We start from the raw sequence: 15304 nt of genomic DNA, 5'->3' as shown, positions 1-15304 counted from the left end.
TTAAATTAACTTCAAAACAATGCATACATTTAATTAATAGATTTAATAATTAACACATTAATAAATACAATTAATACATATGATCTGCCAAAATTCAATTTGAAATGAACATAAATGAATTCTGTATCATTTACTCACCTTTCACTTGTTTAAAACCTATTTGAGTTTCTTTGTTCTGTTGGACACAAAAGCAGATATTTTGAAGAATGCTGGTTTCTGGAGTCGACTTCAATAGTAGAAAAAAACACTATTGAAGTCAACAGAGCCCAGCAACCAGAATTTTTCAAAATATCTTCTCTTGTATTCAACAGAAGAATGAAACTCCAAAAGGTTTTGATCAAGTGACGGATGAGTATATGATGGCAGAACTCTTTTGTGGGTGAACCATCCCTTAAAATAACTGGATCATTGTTGAATTCTAGCTAATGTTTCCGCTGCTGTCAGTATCAGTGCTGGTGAACAATTCAGATGTATTTGGATTTAAACTAATAAGATTGCATGGACATTTGTGGTTCCTGGAATAATCCACTTCTCATCTGATCTCACAGAGCTGGTTGCATTGCAGCTTGTCAATGTGTCAATGAAGTTAAAACTTTAGAAACAATTAAAATAATATTAAAACAATTAAATATTAAAACAAATTAGGGGTGGCGCGGAGGCGTAGTGGGTAGCGCTGTCACCTCACAGCAAGAAGGTCGCTGGTTCAAGCCTAGGCTGGGTCAGTTGGCATTTCTGTGTGGAGTTTGCATGTTCTGCCTGTGTTCGTGTGGGTTTCCTCTGGGTGCTCCGTTTTTCCCCACAAATCCAAAGACATGCACAATAGGTGAATGGGGCAAGCTAAATTGTCTGTAGTGTATTTGTGTGAATGAGAGTGTGTGGGTGTTTCGAAGTGAGGAGTTGCAGCTGGAAGGGCATCTGCTGTGTAAAACATATGCTGGATTAGTTGGCGGTTCATTCCGCTGTGGCAACCCCGGATAAATAAAGGGACTAAGCTGAAGGAAAGTGAATAAATGAATGTTGCACAATGACCAAAGCTGCTTTTTTTATAAATGGTCTTGGCAACTCTGTTTTTTTTTATTTATTGGATAACACTTTACTTGAAGGGGGTGTTCATAAGAATGACCTGACACCTTCATAATTATGATAATACATGCCATTAATATCAAGGAGGATTTATGGATGCCCTTAAATTTCATTTTAAATGCAAAGATGAAATTGTTTAAGATTTCTTTGTTATGACAGCTTGACATTCCCAAGATAAAGTAACCTGTCATAAATCTGTCATAAACAAGAATGTTTTGCAGAATAATGCAAGTCACCATTATTTGCAGTCATCATGTAGTTGGTTTTGACATTGGTCATGAGGCCATTATAACTGTCATGAATATTTTTCTGACCACGTTTTTCAGTAGAACAAACCAAATTTCTCATTATAAGTGTCAATACTCTGTCAAATAATGTTATTGTCACAATCACCAGCAATCTAATCCTTACAGATCGCTGGTAAACACACAGATTGCATAGAACTACAAATCTGCCATTATATGGACTCCAAGATCCAGTTGTGCACTGCACGCACACACCGTTTCCTAATCCTGGCTGATTGCTAACACACACAGATTAAGCTTTTCAGAAATAATGACATGGACTTTAAAAGCAGCACAGACACAAATACACACACACTAGTTGCTGAGTCTTGTTATACTGTTAGTGAACATTACGATACGCTTCCCTTTGCCTTGTCTTGCCATGTACTGATCTTTGCTTTGCTTTGTTTGTTTTACATTGTCTGCTGCCTGCCTTTGACCATCCGCTGTTTATGACCACGTCTCTGGATTTGCCTGTATACATCTGTTTGCCCCTGTGTTGACCGTTCCTTTATTATTGCATAAATCCTGCATTTGGATCACCCTGTGGCAAGCGTCCCAGTCACATCACAGCTATAGCTTTCATTATTATTTTTTTTTACCTCAACTTCATTTGTATAAATTAAATTTACTTCACTTAACCCTTTAAAAGGGCACTCATTGAAATACTCATTGGAAAATAGAGAGTGTTACTGGGGGTTATTACAAGGCTTGTGAACCAATAAAATAGCTCAATAAATTATACTGTAATCAATGTCAATGAAGTTGCCAAATATGGTTCCTCGTAACTTGACTTGACCTGATTATGAAGATGTCAAGTCAATCTTTTTAACACCTCTTCAAGTGCACTCAAAAATATTTTGCTGCTTGTTAAAAACTAATCTAACTAATCTAAATCTAAAATGAGCTGAAACACAATTCTTAAGTTTTTTCTGCGACAACTAATTGTTTTATGTTCAATCCAGTTAACTTAAATGATTTGTGTTGGGACAAAATGAATGAATTGTTTGAAAGCCTGCATTTTTTACAGTGTATAGTGTTTCTGTTTATAGTTAATTAGTGTATAATTTGTGTTGCTGTAAGTGATCAGTGTTCAACAAAAGAAAATGCAGAATTTGAGCTATAATGCTCCACAAACAGAAAATAACAGCATTCAGATTTGGAACAACATAAGGCTTCACAAATTGAATTCTGAATTATTATTATTGTTATTATTATTATTATTATTATTATTATTATTATTATTATTATAACAATTATTTATTTTTTTAGTGAACTACTTTACCCCTCTAATTGCAAACATGTATTAAAATTGAGTTCTAGGGGTCTGAACGCAGACCCAGTCATGCTTCATAGAGTCCAGCAAAGGGTCCTCATGCTGGTAAAAGTAGCCAGTCAGCTGCTCATCCCGCTGGCCAGTGGTGATCTAATCACCGAGCAGCCTGCCCACCCAAGATTGCAGGGGGAGAATTTCTCGCTATCTCAGCTTTTCTCTTTTCTAACGCGGCAACGCAGCCCTCTTCTGTCAGCTCCGCTGGCCATTGGAGTGGATAAGTAATTCATATCTTGGGCAAGGTGCGGGGAGTGAGTGGCATTTATAAGCTTGCTATCTCTGAGCTTCAAGTTGGTGATGAAACGACTCTCCGCTCAGAGACATTACAGTGTTTAGGATGGATGACAGGTCTGCTTGAGAGCAACAACACTGGGACAACAAAACGCTAAGTAAAGAAGAAAAAAACATGAGGAGGTGAAAAATATCTGGATGAATGTGTGCTGACAAATAAACACAAATAATATATGGTGGGTTACAAAAGTCTGAATCTTCCATTACCGTGATTTTCAAAACATCTTAGTATTAAAAATATAAAAAACCTTATCTTGTATGACTGTAATAATGAAAATAAAAAGTCAAGAATATGTGATCCAGACATAATATGTGAATGTGTGCTTGATGTTTTGGGCTAATCTGCTGAAATGAGATTGTATTTGTGATGCTGAATTGATAAAGGATTCCCATAATGAAACCAGGCTCTCGTTTTGAGGGTCTTATCATCTCCTGCCTCTCTCTCAGAGTGATGGTTATCGGACTGTGGCTACTAAAATCTGCTAAAGGAAGATAAGTAGGGCAGTGCTGAATGCTTATTGACAAGAGAACAGTCTGGAGTCTGTGATGGTTCGCTGGGGAAATCTTTCACATGGACCACAGGTGAACAAACATGTGCTCTTTTAAAATCCCGTCTTAAACACAAATACAAAATAACGTGTATATGGAATCATACTTCTACACTGCTTGCTAAACAGCTGGGACATTGGGGAATTCCATTGTTATTACCACATGCAATAAATTTAGCTTAGACAATTTTAAAACAATAAAAGGTAAGCTCATTCCAACTACACAAAAAAAAAAAGAGTTCTTTAATGCCTCCAGACTCAACCCTGATCTTACCTGCTGGATCGTTCAGCATGGAGCCGAAGGCACTGATGATGAAGTCTGCCTTCAGGTGGACAATTTGCTCCTCATCCACAATCCAGGAGCTATCATCCTGCTGCTCTGTGCGGCAGAAACGCAGGCCTACGACACGTCCATTTTTCTTGATTACCTCACGAGGAGATAGGAAGGGCAAGAACTCACACTTTTCCTCTTTGGCTGCCTCCATCTAAAAAAACAAAAACAAAAGTCAACCAAGATGAACGTGAAGTTAATGGAGTGAGAATAACTTTATGCATTCATCTTGACTTGACACTGAACCTGGACTCCCAGAAAACCCATAGAAGAGTTGAATATCTTCCTAAGCCTGCTTACAAACAGCATAAGCTGATGTTTCGGAGACCCAAATCTCCTATAATCTCCAAGGTTCAAAGCCCATGAAGCATTTTTGTATCTTCTGCTTGCTACTTAACCCACCAGGTGTCTTCTACTCCTTCCATGGCATTTCCTGATAACGGCACCTGTGGATCATTTCTACAATAAAACACCCCAGTTTAAACCATCTACTAGGTTTAGAAGGTGCTAGATTCCTTCCACTCACATTTGACCCTCTCTTCAACCCTTGCTCTTCTCCATCTTACAGTCCTATTTATCACTTCCAGCATCTCCTGACCTCCTTAACCTAAGGTCATCTTCACACTGGTTTGCAGTCATGGACATCCAACTGGTTATGGGGATCTTTAATGCCCTTACTTGGCAGTGAACAGCAGTAGTTCCTAGCTAGTAGATTGTGACAGAAATGACAGGCTGGTTCTTAAATTTTAAATTAAATAAAAGGTCTAATGTGAAGCAAACAATTGCCGGACCACACCAATAATATCTAGCTGCAGACCCACATGCTTCAGCACACACAACCCAGCACACAAGATCTAGGCAAGGGTCTAGGCAACCATACCCGGTTACAACGGATGTCAATGTTATTAATGTCTTCTCACATATACACATATTTATATATACATATATATATATATACACACACACACACACACGCACACGCAAGCGAATGCACGCACACACACATTTATATACATTGTCACAGCCATATCTCCCTGCAGTCTAAGATTGGTTACTCAGGGCTGAGCCTTGTCAGTATCTGGATGGGAGACCACATGGGAAAACTAGGTTGCTTTTGAAAGTGGTGTTAGTGAGGCCAGCAGGGGGCACTCAACCCGACTTTGATGACATTTTTTTAGAGATAAATAAATGATCTAAATTGGTCAGGAAATTTGTGTAAGCTATAATACATCTTTATATGTAATACAAATATTTTTAATTTATTAAATGTATAACACTTTATTAATATTTTACTCCAGCGATTGAATGGTTTATTTGCATAATTTTCGAATAACTTTTTATTAATGTTTTCCCACATTAAATACTATAGTAATTTATGGTAAGTAATATATTGTTTATGAACCATAAAATACTAATAATTTGTGGTAATTATAGTTGCAACAAATATATTAATACAAACAGTTACTAAAGTTTAGTAAACGATAATGTTGTTTATCAGTTTATAACTATTTTAGTTTTATTATCTATAGTAATTCATTTTAATGTGACACATTATTGTTTGTTTTTTATATCTTACTACAAAATGATTTTAACCAAGTATGACAACATTACAATCCTGAATTAGTTTTTTTTTTACACTTAATCCTACAATTAGACAGCCTATTATGTTTTCTTTGTGAATGTGGATACGTGAATAAAGTCATAAGTGTTTTAACTATATTTTTATGAACATAATTTGAGTACCAAAACTGCACAGATGTTAAAATGATCAATATGATATAATAATGAAATAATGACTGAAATCGCAAACTCTAAACTGTTCAGTCTAATGAATGGTAATCATAGCACAGACGATCTTGACTGGCATTTGTGAAATGTATAATGCTTCTAAGAAATTAGCTGTCGTTATACAAAAAAAAAATAGAAAACTGATCTGTAATTAACCATGTATGGTTCGCCCCTGCCTAGATCCTGTGTGCTGGATTGTGTGTGCTGAAACCTGTGTGGGGCTGCGGGTCTGCATCTGGATATATCTCGACCACACAGGGTGCGCTGTGTTCAACTATATCTCAGACGACACCTACAAGAACTACCTCACTGACTAGATTTCATATGGCACACTTACAAAGACGGTCTTAATCAAAGCAATTGAATTACATGGTCTGCACTTACATTGTTCTTATTGCATATTAAGAAAAGTACCAACTAAATATAATGGTAATCATCTCCACATCCACTGATGTTCCACAGGGTTCAGTACTCGTACCAATTCAGTTCTCTCTTTACACTAAACGGTTTTGTAGTTATCACCTCCCATGGCTTCATCTCCAATTCTTATTGAGCTTATAATCAGTTAATGCTCACAATCCCACCCTCTGACAAACTAAGTATCCTACTAATAACTCAATGTCTGGCTAGGATATCTACATAGATGAACGGCTGTCTTCTGAAACTAATTTTACGAAGCTTCTGTGCAGCTCATCCAAAAACTATCCTTGCCAAAATGTTGTCATTTGAATAAACAACTCTACCATCTAACCCACACAGAAAGCCAAGAACCCAGATGTCATACTTGACAACAGCATGTCATTTATGCCACATAAACTAACTAGAGTCAAGACACACAGATTCCTCCTGCCGAATCTCCAGAGTCAGCCCTTCTCAAACCAGAGAACAGTGCCGTATGTTTCATTAGTACATTGAGCGCATGTCATCCCCTGTCAGCTACATCCCATTCTGCAGTTCACACCATTGCAAACTGATATCCATAATTCCAAATAAAGATAAATGAAAACATCTTGCACAGGGTTGTTTATTTCCACTAGGTTTTATTGTATCTATATTAGCTTTATTTGTACTAGAAGGCATTTGTTTGTATTTGTACACAAAATGTTTCTTTTCCGAGAAGATAATGATCTAAACCGCATGCTTACCATCTGTTGATCACAATGGTCTCATTCGTCAAGCTAAAACACTTTTTTTCTAAGTCGTTCTGGATAAAAGCATCTGCTAAATTTCATAAATGCACATGAACCGTGAGTAGAAATAAAAGTAACACCTTTCAGAAAAAAATTCCTCCATTATGTAGAGGCTTAATTTACGGCCACGGTGCTTTAGCACACCCCTATTTGAACATTCGCAGAGCAAAGGCAGAGCTAATAGTTGCTGTAGTTACACATTTCTAAGTTTAACTTTCTTGTCACTGTTGCCATGGCAGCGTTGCAACAGTTGTCATTGAGAAAAGAATATGTCTTAATTACTTTGTTAAAAAGCTCCACAGAAAAATAAATCGTATTATATAAAGTGTTGCCCACTATAACAGCTCAACATGGTCACCTTTATAGAAACTTCTCTCGCTTTTTTTCCAAGGCAAACTCTTTTTCAGCTGCTTTTACTGTGGGGGTTTTTTCCACCAAGATCAAAAAGTCTTTCTGTGGGTAGTATCTAATAAAAAGAACTTGCTCTGTAGTCTATTGAGTTTGTCAGCAAATAATCTAGACTTTTGGTATGCTGTGCTATACAGTAATTGATTACTAATTACATAATTAAAATGGCATTAATATTACTTTATAATTACTTTGTCTAAAAGGAACTTAATTACTCAATAACTAATTTAAATACTTGACTCAATACAGCTTAGCCTCAGCTTTATGTTTTCATTTTAATATGTAAATGTCTGTGATGGATCTATATATGGTACCATTTGAAAGCTGAGAATCGGTATTTTCTAGATATATAAAAACAACAACTGGATAATCCAATACTATAATTACAATTACTCTTGTATACCCCATGACAGAGACAAAATAATAATAAAAACATTTTTTTTCTTTTTGAATAAAAACAAAAACAAAAAACATTTGAATGTGATTGGCTGATTAGAAATTTGCATTAACGAGCAGTTGGACAGGTGTACCTAATAAAGTGGCCAGTGAGCATATTTGAGCAATATCACACAAGTAAGAGTGCTGTATGGAGAGTACACCTGGTGGGAGGCGTGCGTTGCACAGGCGTATCACACTGCAACAAGTGTGATATTGCATTTATACAACAGTTCGACGGCATAATCGTGGATTAAAAAAAAAAAAAAAAAAATCAAACATGGAGTCTAAAAATCCTTTTGTATGAGGAACTACTTTCTTCTGCCATTCATTCACATCTGCAGTTGACGTCAGAATAGCAGAAACTGCTGTTTAAAAACACATCATTTTAGAGTTAGTATGTGTATGATTCACTAGCATATTATCTGAAGTGATTTTAGTGATGTCAGCAAAACAGTTGATTTTGTTCACATTTTAAGATTATAAAGTTAAACGGCATAAAATGCCATTAGTCTATAGAGAATCCCCAGTATTTCCCCAGAGATCACAACAATTCCCTCTGAATAAGCCAAAGCAGCACAATCACAACCAGATTACTGTTGTGTTTGTGATAAGGAAAAATGCTAAACACATGCGGGCATTTTTTCTTTCTTTCTTTTTACTGAACTAGTCCGCATTAACGAAAACAGGAGACTCATAAACAAACAGATAGCCAACCAAAAAGTAATTCAAGGTTATACAAAGAGTGACCAACACAAAATACATACATTCTTGGTATCAGAGTATCACCTTAATACACAACATTATATGATATAAATACAGCACTACAAAAGAGAGAGATTGATGTAGAACAGGGGTCTCAAACTTAAATTGGCAGGGGGTTATATCAGTGACATACAATTCATAGGAGGGCCACTTTAACATTCAAGCACAACAAAAAAGTGGAAACCTGATGTAACTGATGCATTCAGACATTCTTCCCCTGAATATATGTAGTCAAAGCTTAATATTTCACTTAAGCTTAATAGCTTATTAAGTCATATTTAAGGTGTAGTTTAAATTGCTATGAAAATACTACAAATTAAAAATGGGCATAATATTAATAATAATAATAATAATAATAATAATAATAATAATAATAATAATAATAATAATAATATTAAGTATTATTATTATTATTATTATTATTATTATTATTATTATTATTATTATTAATATTATGCCCATTTTTAATTTGTAGTATTTTCATAGCAATTTGTAGTATTTTCATAGCAAAATGTAGTATTTTCATAGCAATTTAAACTTAATATTATGCCCATTTTTAATTTGTAGTATTTTTATTCTGTCCCAATAAATTGTTGCTTAACAAATAGTTTAACAGATAGCGCAAGAACAGCAGAGAGCAGGTTGGGTAACATTAGTGACTTTACTGGCAATTGTTCTTCTCAATTTATTTATTTATTTTTTTGTAAAACTACAACAAAGAGCAGGAAAGTATATATATATCACTTTTACTTTAACATGTTCAATTCAGCCAACAGTCACGTGCCCCAGTAAATGGGGTCAAGCGACGCCCCTGACTGGCGGTATGAAACTGATAATAATCAAATGATTCTTTAATATTTTCAAAAATAGAGCTTTAGTAAAAATAGAGCACTTTCAGACAAACATTTGAACGTTTAAATCAGGGCCAGAAATAATCTGCATGTGCATTACTCTCGACCGCACACAGAGAAATCGTATGCGACTATATGCGACTGCACAACAATGATAGTGGTTTAAAAATGTTTTGGCAGGCCAAATCTCGTTATATTTTTGGCATCAGGGGACCCTAAATCCCCTGATTTAGAATGTCACTTACCAGTTTAATAATGATTTGATCAGCTGTAGTTAGAAGTTATGCTGTTTTTCTTCTCTAAGGGCTTATTATGCGGCCTCTGTCGCTCTTGTGGATGGACAACATCAATCTTCAATCATCAATCGTCTTTGCTCTGCTCAATGACAGGTTAATGGCTGCCGACATGCTGTCTCTCCAAATTAGAAATATTTAAAATAGGCAAAACTGTCTGTAGTTTCCTAGAGCACACAAAGCCTGACTTTAGAACAAAATTGATTTTAGAGCTAATTTAACTCATCATATGAATATGATAACCTATGCAACAGTGTTTATCACACCGGTATATAAACAAACTAAAACTTTTTTTTATTTAGTGCTTTTATACTGTGTATTTTCATACGCCCAAATCACTTCAAGCAATCATACAGTATAAGGAGATCTCTTCTCAGGGCTACCAGTGTGCAGCATCCAACTGAATGGTTAATGTTGTTGTGCCACAAAAATTTTTTAGCAGTTCTGAAGGTAAAAGAGGGACCAACCAGTACCTAATAAAGCAGCTGGTAAGGTATTCAATTGCTATTCATAAACTGTTTAGCAATAAGTGAAATACGCTTCTGCATCTGGCTCATCCTGTGAGCATTTCCACTGGTAAACCAACAAGTCTTGGCAGTACTGACATTAAACGCACACATTGAGAAGGTTACTATAAATTCTCCTCAAAAACTATATACCATGGCTTTACAAGCTCATTTTAGATCTCATATTTCAGCTTACCCCACCCCCAGGTCTTACACTAGATTTCAGTTCAGTCATCATAGATATTTTACTCTGAATCTTTTTACTGCCAGCTTATTCCATTAAGTAAGGCCATTCAGTTTTTCTCAGCTGACTTTTATCGCTTTCATTTGGACTGTCTGTCTACAGCTAGCGGTGCTAACTTTGATACGGTTCCATTTGAAACCATTAATATTTCATGTAACTATTCCACATTACATATAGATTTCTGCAAAATATCAGTAATAACCGAGACAATGGCTTTCGAAGCGGGCCTGCTTTCTCGATCGAGCAGGTTCTAGAGAAATGGTGGATAATGAATATAACTTTACTCATTTTTTTAAGTTACATTCCTATGAATACATTACATCAATTTTGGAATCCTTTTTGAGGTATTTTAGAGTTTTATGCAGCCATCTGGCAGAGCAGCACAAGAAAAAGCTAAAGGTGAACTGTGTTATTTCTGTGCCACTAACACTAAATTAAATTAAAGGGATAGTACACCCAAATATGAAAAAGCATCTTACCATTTACTGTACTCTCCCTCATGTGGTTTTAAACCTTTATGCATTTTTTTTTCTATTGAACACAAAATAGGATATTTAGAAAAATGCTGGTTGGCAAATTACCATGGATGTCAATGGGCACCATTAACCAGCCTTCATCAAAATAACTTTTATTTTATTAACAGAAGAAAGAAACTCAAATAGGTTTTGAACAATGAAAGTGTCAGTAAAGATTTACAGAGATTTAATTTTTAAACTATTCATTTAATAAAAAAAAATAAATAAATGTATATTATTATTACTAAATAATAACAAAAATAAATAATAATAATAATAATAATAATAATAATAATAATAATATAAATGATAAATACATCTATATGATTCAGTGGAGAGACTAGAAAATCTAAGATGTCAAAATCTAATGAAAATTTGGCCAAATATGCAAAGAGCAAAACTACTTTAAACTTAGGCCTACCACTGCGTGTTGAGTGGTCCTTCGCCTCCATGTCGTGCATTAAAATCGTTTAACGCATATTATCCCATACATATAGCACTTGGAAACCATGGCTTTTTATGGAACCTTATGAAATCCATTCTATCTATTTAGTTCTATTTATGTGGTAATAATAACAACAAACTCATTACTAGGACATTTCTTCACCTCATAAAAACTTTTGGACTTGACTTAATTTATAAAGAGGAGATACACTCAAAGAATGTTGTTTGAGTAAATAGTTTCTACAAGTTTCATACTAATCACTTCACATAATTTCATGTCATTTTTTAGCAGTTGACATGGCAAGATAGTTTGTCAAATTCTATTGAAAAATAAAAACATAAAAAATTCAGGCAAAATGCAATTTTAGAGGACAAAAGGGAAAATGTCTTCTTAAAGACATGGGGTATACAGCTGTTCCTTCAATAGGAATTTATCAGTGGCAGCAGGTGCTGCTGAACAGATTTTTTTTTACCTCTTCTGGAACAGCGCGAATGTTGGTGAAGCCCTTTCTAAAGACCACAAAGACTCGTCGAGCTCCACAGCGGAGAGCAGAGGTGGCGCAGTCGAACGCTGTGTCTCCTGCACCCAGGACGATCACATTCCCATGCAGCTTTGGCAGCTGTGAACGGCAATTACACATGCCTTCAAGAATAAAAAAAAGACACAAATTATAAGTAAAATTTAGGTGCACAGAGATATAAAAAGCATCAAATATTAATTGTAAGCAGTAACATTTGACCACTGAATGTCACAACTAAGAAATAGTCATGCGATGAACACATTTTCTGTTAAGTATAGTAATTTTGTAACATCATGTACACTTGAACAACAGATGATTAGCTGAATTACAGTGAAAGGATGTCAAGTGGTAGGTTCTGTAGTTTTTTGATTTTACATTGCACCATGTTGAAAGGATTTTTTTCTCTCTCTTCTTCAATACCTATTTTACTGGCTTTTGCAACCAAAGGAAGGAAATCCTTTGATGTGTAGAATCCCTGTTCCGTGGTCAAGCCCTCAAAAATCTTGTCCCTGTTTGCTTGTGGAAGACCTGCAGGACAAATAGAAAAACAAATTAATTTAAAATATTGTGTGTTGAGATTAAAACAGTTGGAGGCAATGCATGATGAGTCAGATATAACAATGTGTTTTCAAATGTTGAGGCAAGGGGAATTATGTTTTTCATAATTACGTTTGAGGAAATATATTGCCTATTCTGAACAGGTCTACATTTAGTTTTTGCAGATGGTTTGCTTTAAATTTAATTTGCCTCCCTGAATCTGCCTATACCTCAACATTGCCCATTATTATATTATATTATATTATATTATATTATATTATTTTATATTATATTATATTATATTATATTATATTATATTATATTATATTATATTATATTATATTATATTATATTATATTATATTATATTATATTATATTATTCATTCATTCATTCATTTTATTTTTCGGCTTAGCTCCTTTATTAATCTGGGGTCGCCACAGCGGAATGAACCGCCAACTTATCCAGCACGTTTTGGTCTTGGTAATTCTTGTTTTGTTGGCAGAGTCTGGACACTAGTCCTGTCTTGTCTAGTACTGTATGTTGTGCTCGGCTGGAGTTTTCTCAAGTCGAGCACTCATTCATGTCATTGTCTGTCTTCGTATGAGTGCCATCTTGGCCATGCTCGGGCTGTGCGTGCTCCTGCTTGATGCAGTGTTGGTGTCATATAAAGCATATGGCCTGGTGTTTACATTGTGGCTGCGTGCTTTTGTGTTGTGTTTTATGTGAACATGCGGTTAATGGGTTCTCTCATTGGCTGCAGATTATAGTCCCGTTTTACGTGAGCACATGGCATTTGTTGTCTGTACCATGTGCACTCCTGTCTATTCTCTTGTGCCACCCACCTTATGATTCTATTATTTATCATTTTTTTCACCTGCCCGCTTGTCAGTTTATTGGTTTGCGTTCCCTATTTATTCTCCCAGTGTGTTCTGTCCTGTGCTGGTCCGTCATCGTTGTTGCGTCAGTCAAGCCAAGCCGAGTCAAGTTAGTCTTGTTATGTTGCAACGTTTTCCCCCCAATGGGTTTTTTTAGTTGTTTCTTTTTTTTTTGTTTGTTTCTTTTACGTAACATAATTAATGGGTCCTCGTCTCATCCTTCCCAACAACCACCCCTTGTAAAAAACAACTGCCTGTATGTACTTTATCCCACTTATTACATGAATATTTGCCAGACACAAAACATTGTTTTGAGCTGTAATATATTTTTACATTTTTTAAATGAAGCAAACATGACTGAATGGAAAACAGCTGAATGGAGATGATCAAGCATACACTAACCTATGTATTATTCAGTCACAAGATGGCACCAAAGAGTCAAAACCCAAGTCGCAGACAGACAAGCATAAAAATATGGATACGAAGACAGTTAAGATGATTCAAAGTATACCCGGGTGAGCGTGCGTTACTTGTTTCAGTGGTTGTTATCTGGGAATGACATGACTTGGAATGTCAAGACTGACCAATCAGAATCAAGTATTCCAGAGGGCCATGTAAAAATATACTTTATAAAACCCTATTTAAATTTTTACAAATAAAGCTTGAGCCCTAATTTTAATAAGGCATTTGGCATATTGTAGCAGGACACACTGTCAAAAATGCTGTGATCCACACAGTACCATCATGTTGTCCAAACACAGATCAATTACGTTAACTTAATGGTTTTTACAATTTGAAGTAATCGAACATAAAACATTTAGGTTGTGCCAAAAAAGCTTAAGAATTGTATTGTTTCAACTCATTTTAAATAGGTACTTTGAACAGGCAGAGTTCAGGAAGAAAGATAACTATTTTACGTTTTGTCCGTTTAGTGCAAAGATGCCCAAAGTAGGGCCCGCAGGCCAAAGTTGGCCTCTGGTAACCTTTTAATTTGGCCCACCTTCCTATCTGAAAAGAGACGGAGATAGAGATATTTGATAGAGATAGTTATTTCAATTTGAACGCAACCATTTGTTTCTTCATTTTATTTCTGAGCTACAAAAAAGTCTACTGAAATGAAATGTTGTAAATGAATCAAAGCTTTCAAATGTAAAAAATGTCACATGACATAAAGCTATGCACAAGACATCGACGAGCAAATCAAGGAAAAGACAGGCGCAGGTTGACTTGTGGTTTTAGCATTGAATTCCATTGTGGTATAAATGAGATTGTTTATGTTTTACTGCAATAATAAGTTCATTATCAAATGTTAAAACTATACTGCATTAATTAATATGATTTAAAGCAACATTTTTCATGTTACTTTTAAATATATTAGCGAATAAATTTGGAAATTACCCATGGCAAATTTAATGTTAAGCGATGTGATATATTCAGTTTCGTATATATATATATATCCCTTAATCAAGTTTGGTGTTTGGCCCTTTATAAGAAAAAGTTTGGGCACCCCTGGTTTAGTGGCTAATTCTTACAAATTCATACGAGTTCAGTTGTATGAAATAGTACAATTTTAAAAAGGAGGTGTCAACCATCATTGGAGCACAAGCAAATCATATTAAATTGTATGAATGACATCATACAAATTCATATGAATTAGTCACTAAATCTGAAACGTTGCAAATTGCTGTGAGATTTTGTTTGTTATCATTTTTAATTCATTTATTTTTTGATTTTCATGTCTTTTTCATTCTTGTTTATGTAAAAAACTTTGAATGACTATTGTTTATGAAATGTGCTGTATAAATAAACTTGCCTTGCCTTGAACAAGCAGCAACAGTACTTTTTTGAGTGCAAACGTCCCATGTTAAAACCTGAGAGAAGTCATGATTTTTTTTTGATTGATATCAAAACTGCAACAACAATAACTGCAACAAGCAATAACGGGTGACTGTATAGAGCATACGCACAGTTCAGCAAGTGAATATAAATCAGCAATCTAATAGAGTTTGTCTAGAATTATGTCCACCTCAGACATGCAACGCGTAATAATCAACTGAAGC

At 35.1% G+C, this 15304-nt stretch overlaps 1 protein-coding gene across 2 annotated transcripts in view; it reads right to left on the bottom strand.

Moving 5' to 3' along the window:
• Positions 1 to 15304, bottom strand: part of dpydb (dihydropyrimidine dehydrogenase b) — a 291123-nt gene that overhangs the window by 176986 nt on the left and 98833 nt on the right. For both annotated transcript variants that reach the window (XM_056474106.1, XM_056474114.1), the window contains exons 9-11: positions 12251 to 12358; positions 11783 to 11952; positions 3814 to 4024 (exon numbers count right to left, since the gene is read on the bottom strand). In XM_056474106.1, coding sequence (XP_056330081.1) covers positions 3814 to 4024; positions 11783 to 11952; positions 12251 to 12358 — 489 coding nt within the window. The remainder of the gene's footprint in view (positions 1 to 3813; positions 4025 to 11782; positions 11953 to 12250; positions 12359 to 15304) is intronic.

Source organism: Danio aesculapii, chromosome 2 (genome assembly GCF_903798145.1).
Source record: "Danio aesculapii chromosome 2, fDanAes4.1, whole genome shotgun sequence".
Taxonomy (NCBI): Eukaryota; Metazoa; Chordata; class Actinopteri; order Cypriniformes; family Danionidae; genus Danio; species Danio aesculapii.
The sequence above is the reverse complement of the archived record's forward strand: the minus strand, read 5'-3'. Positions and strand labels throughout refer to the sequence as shown.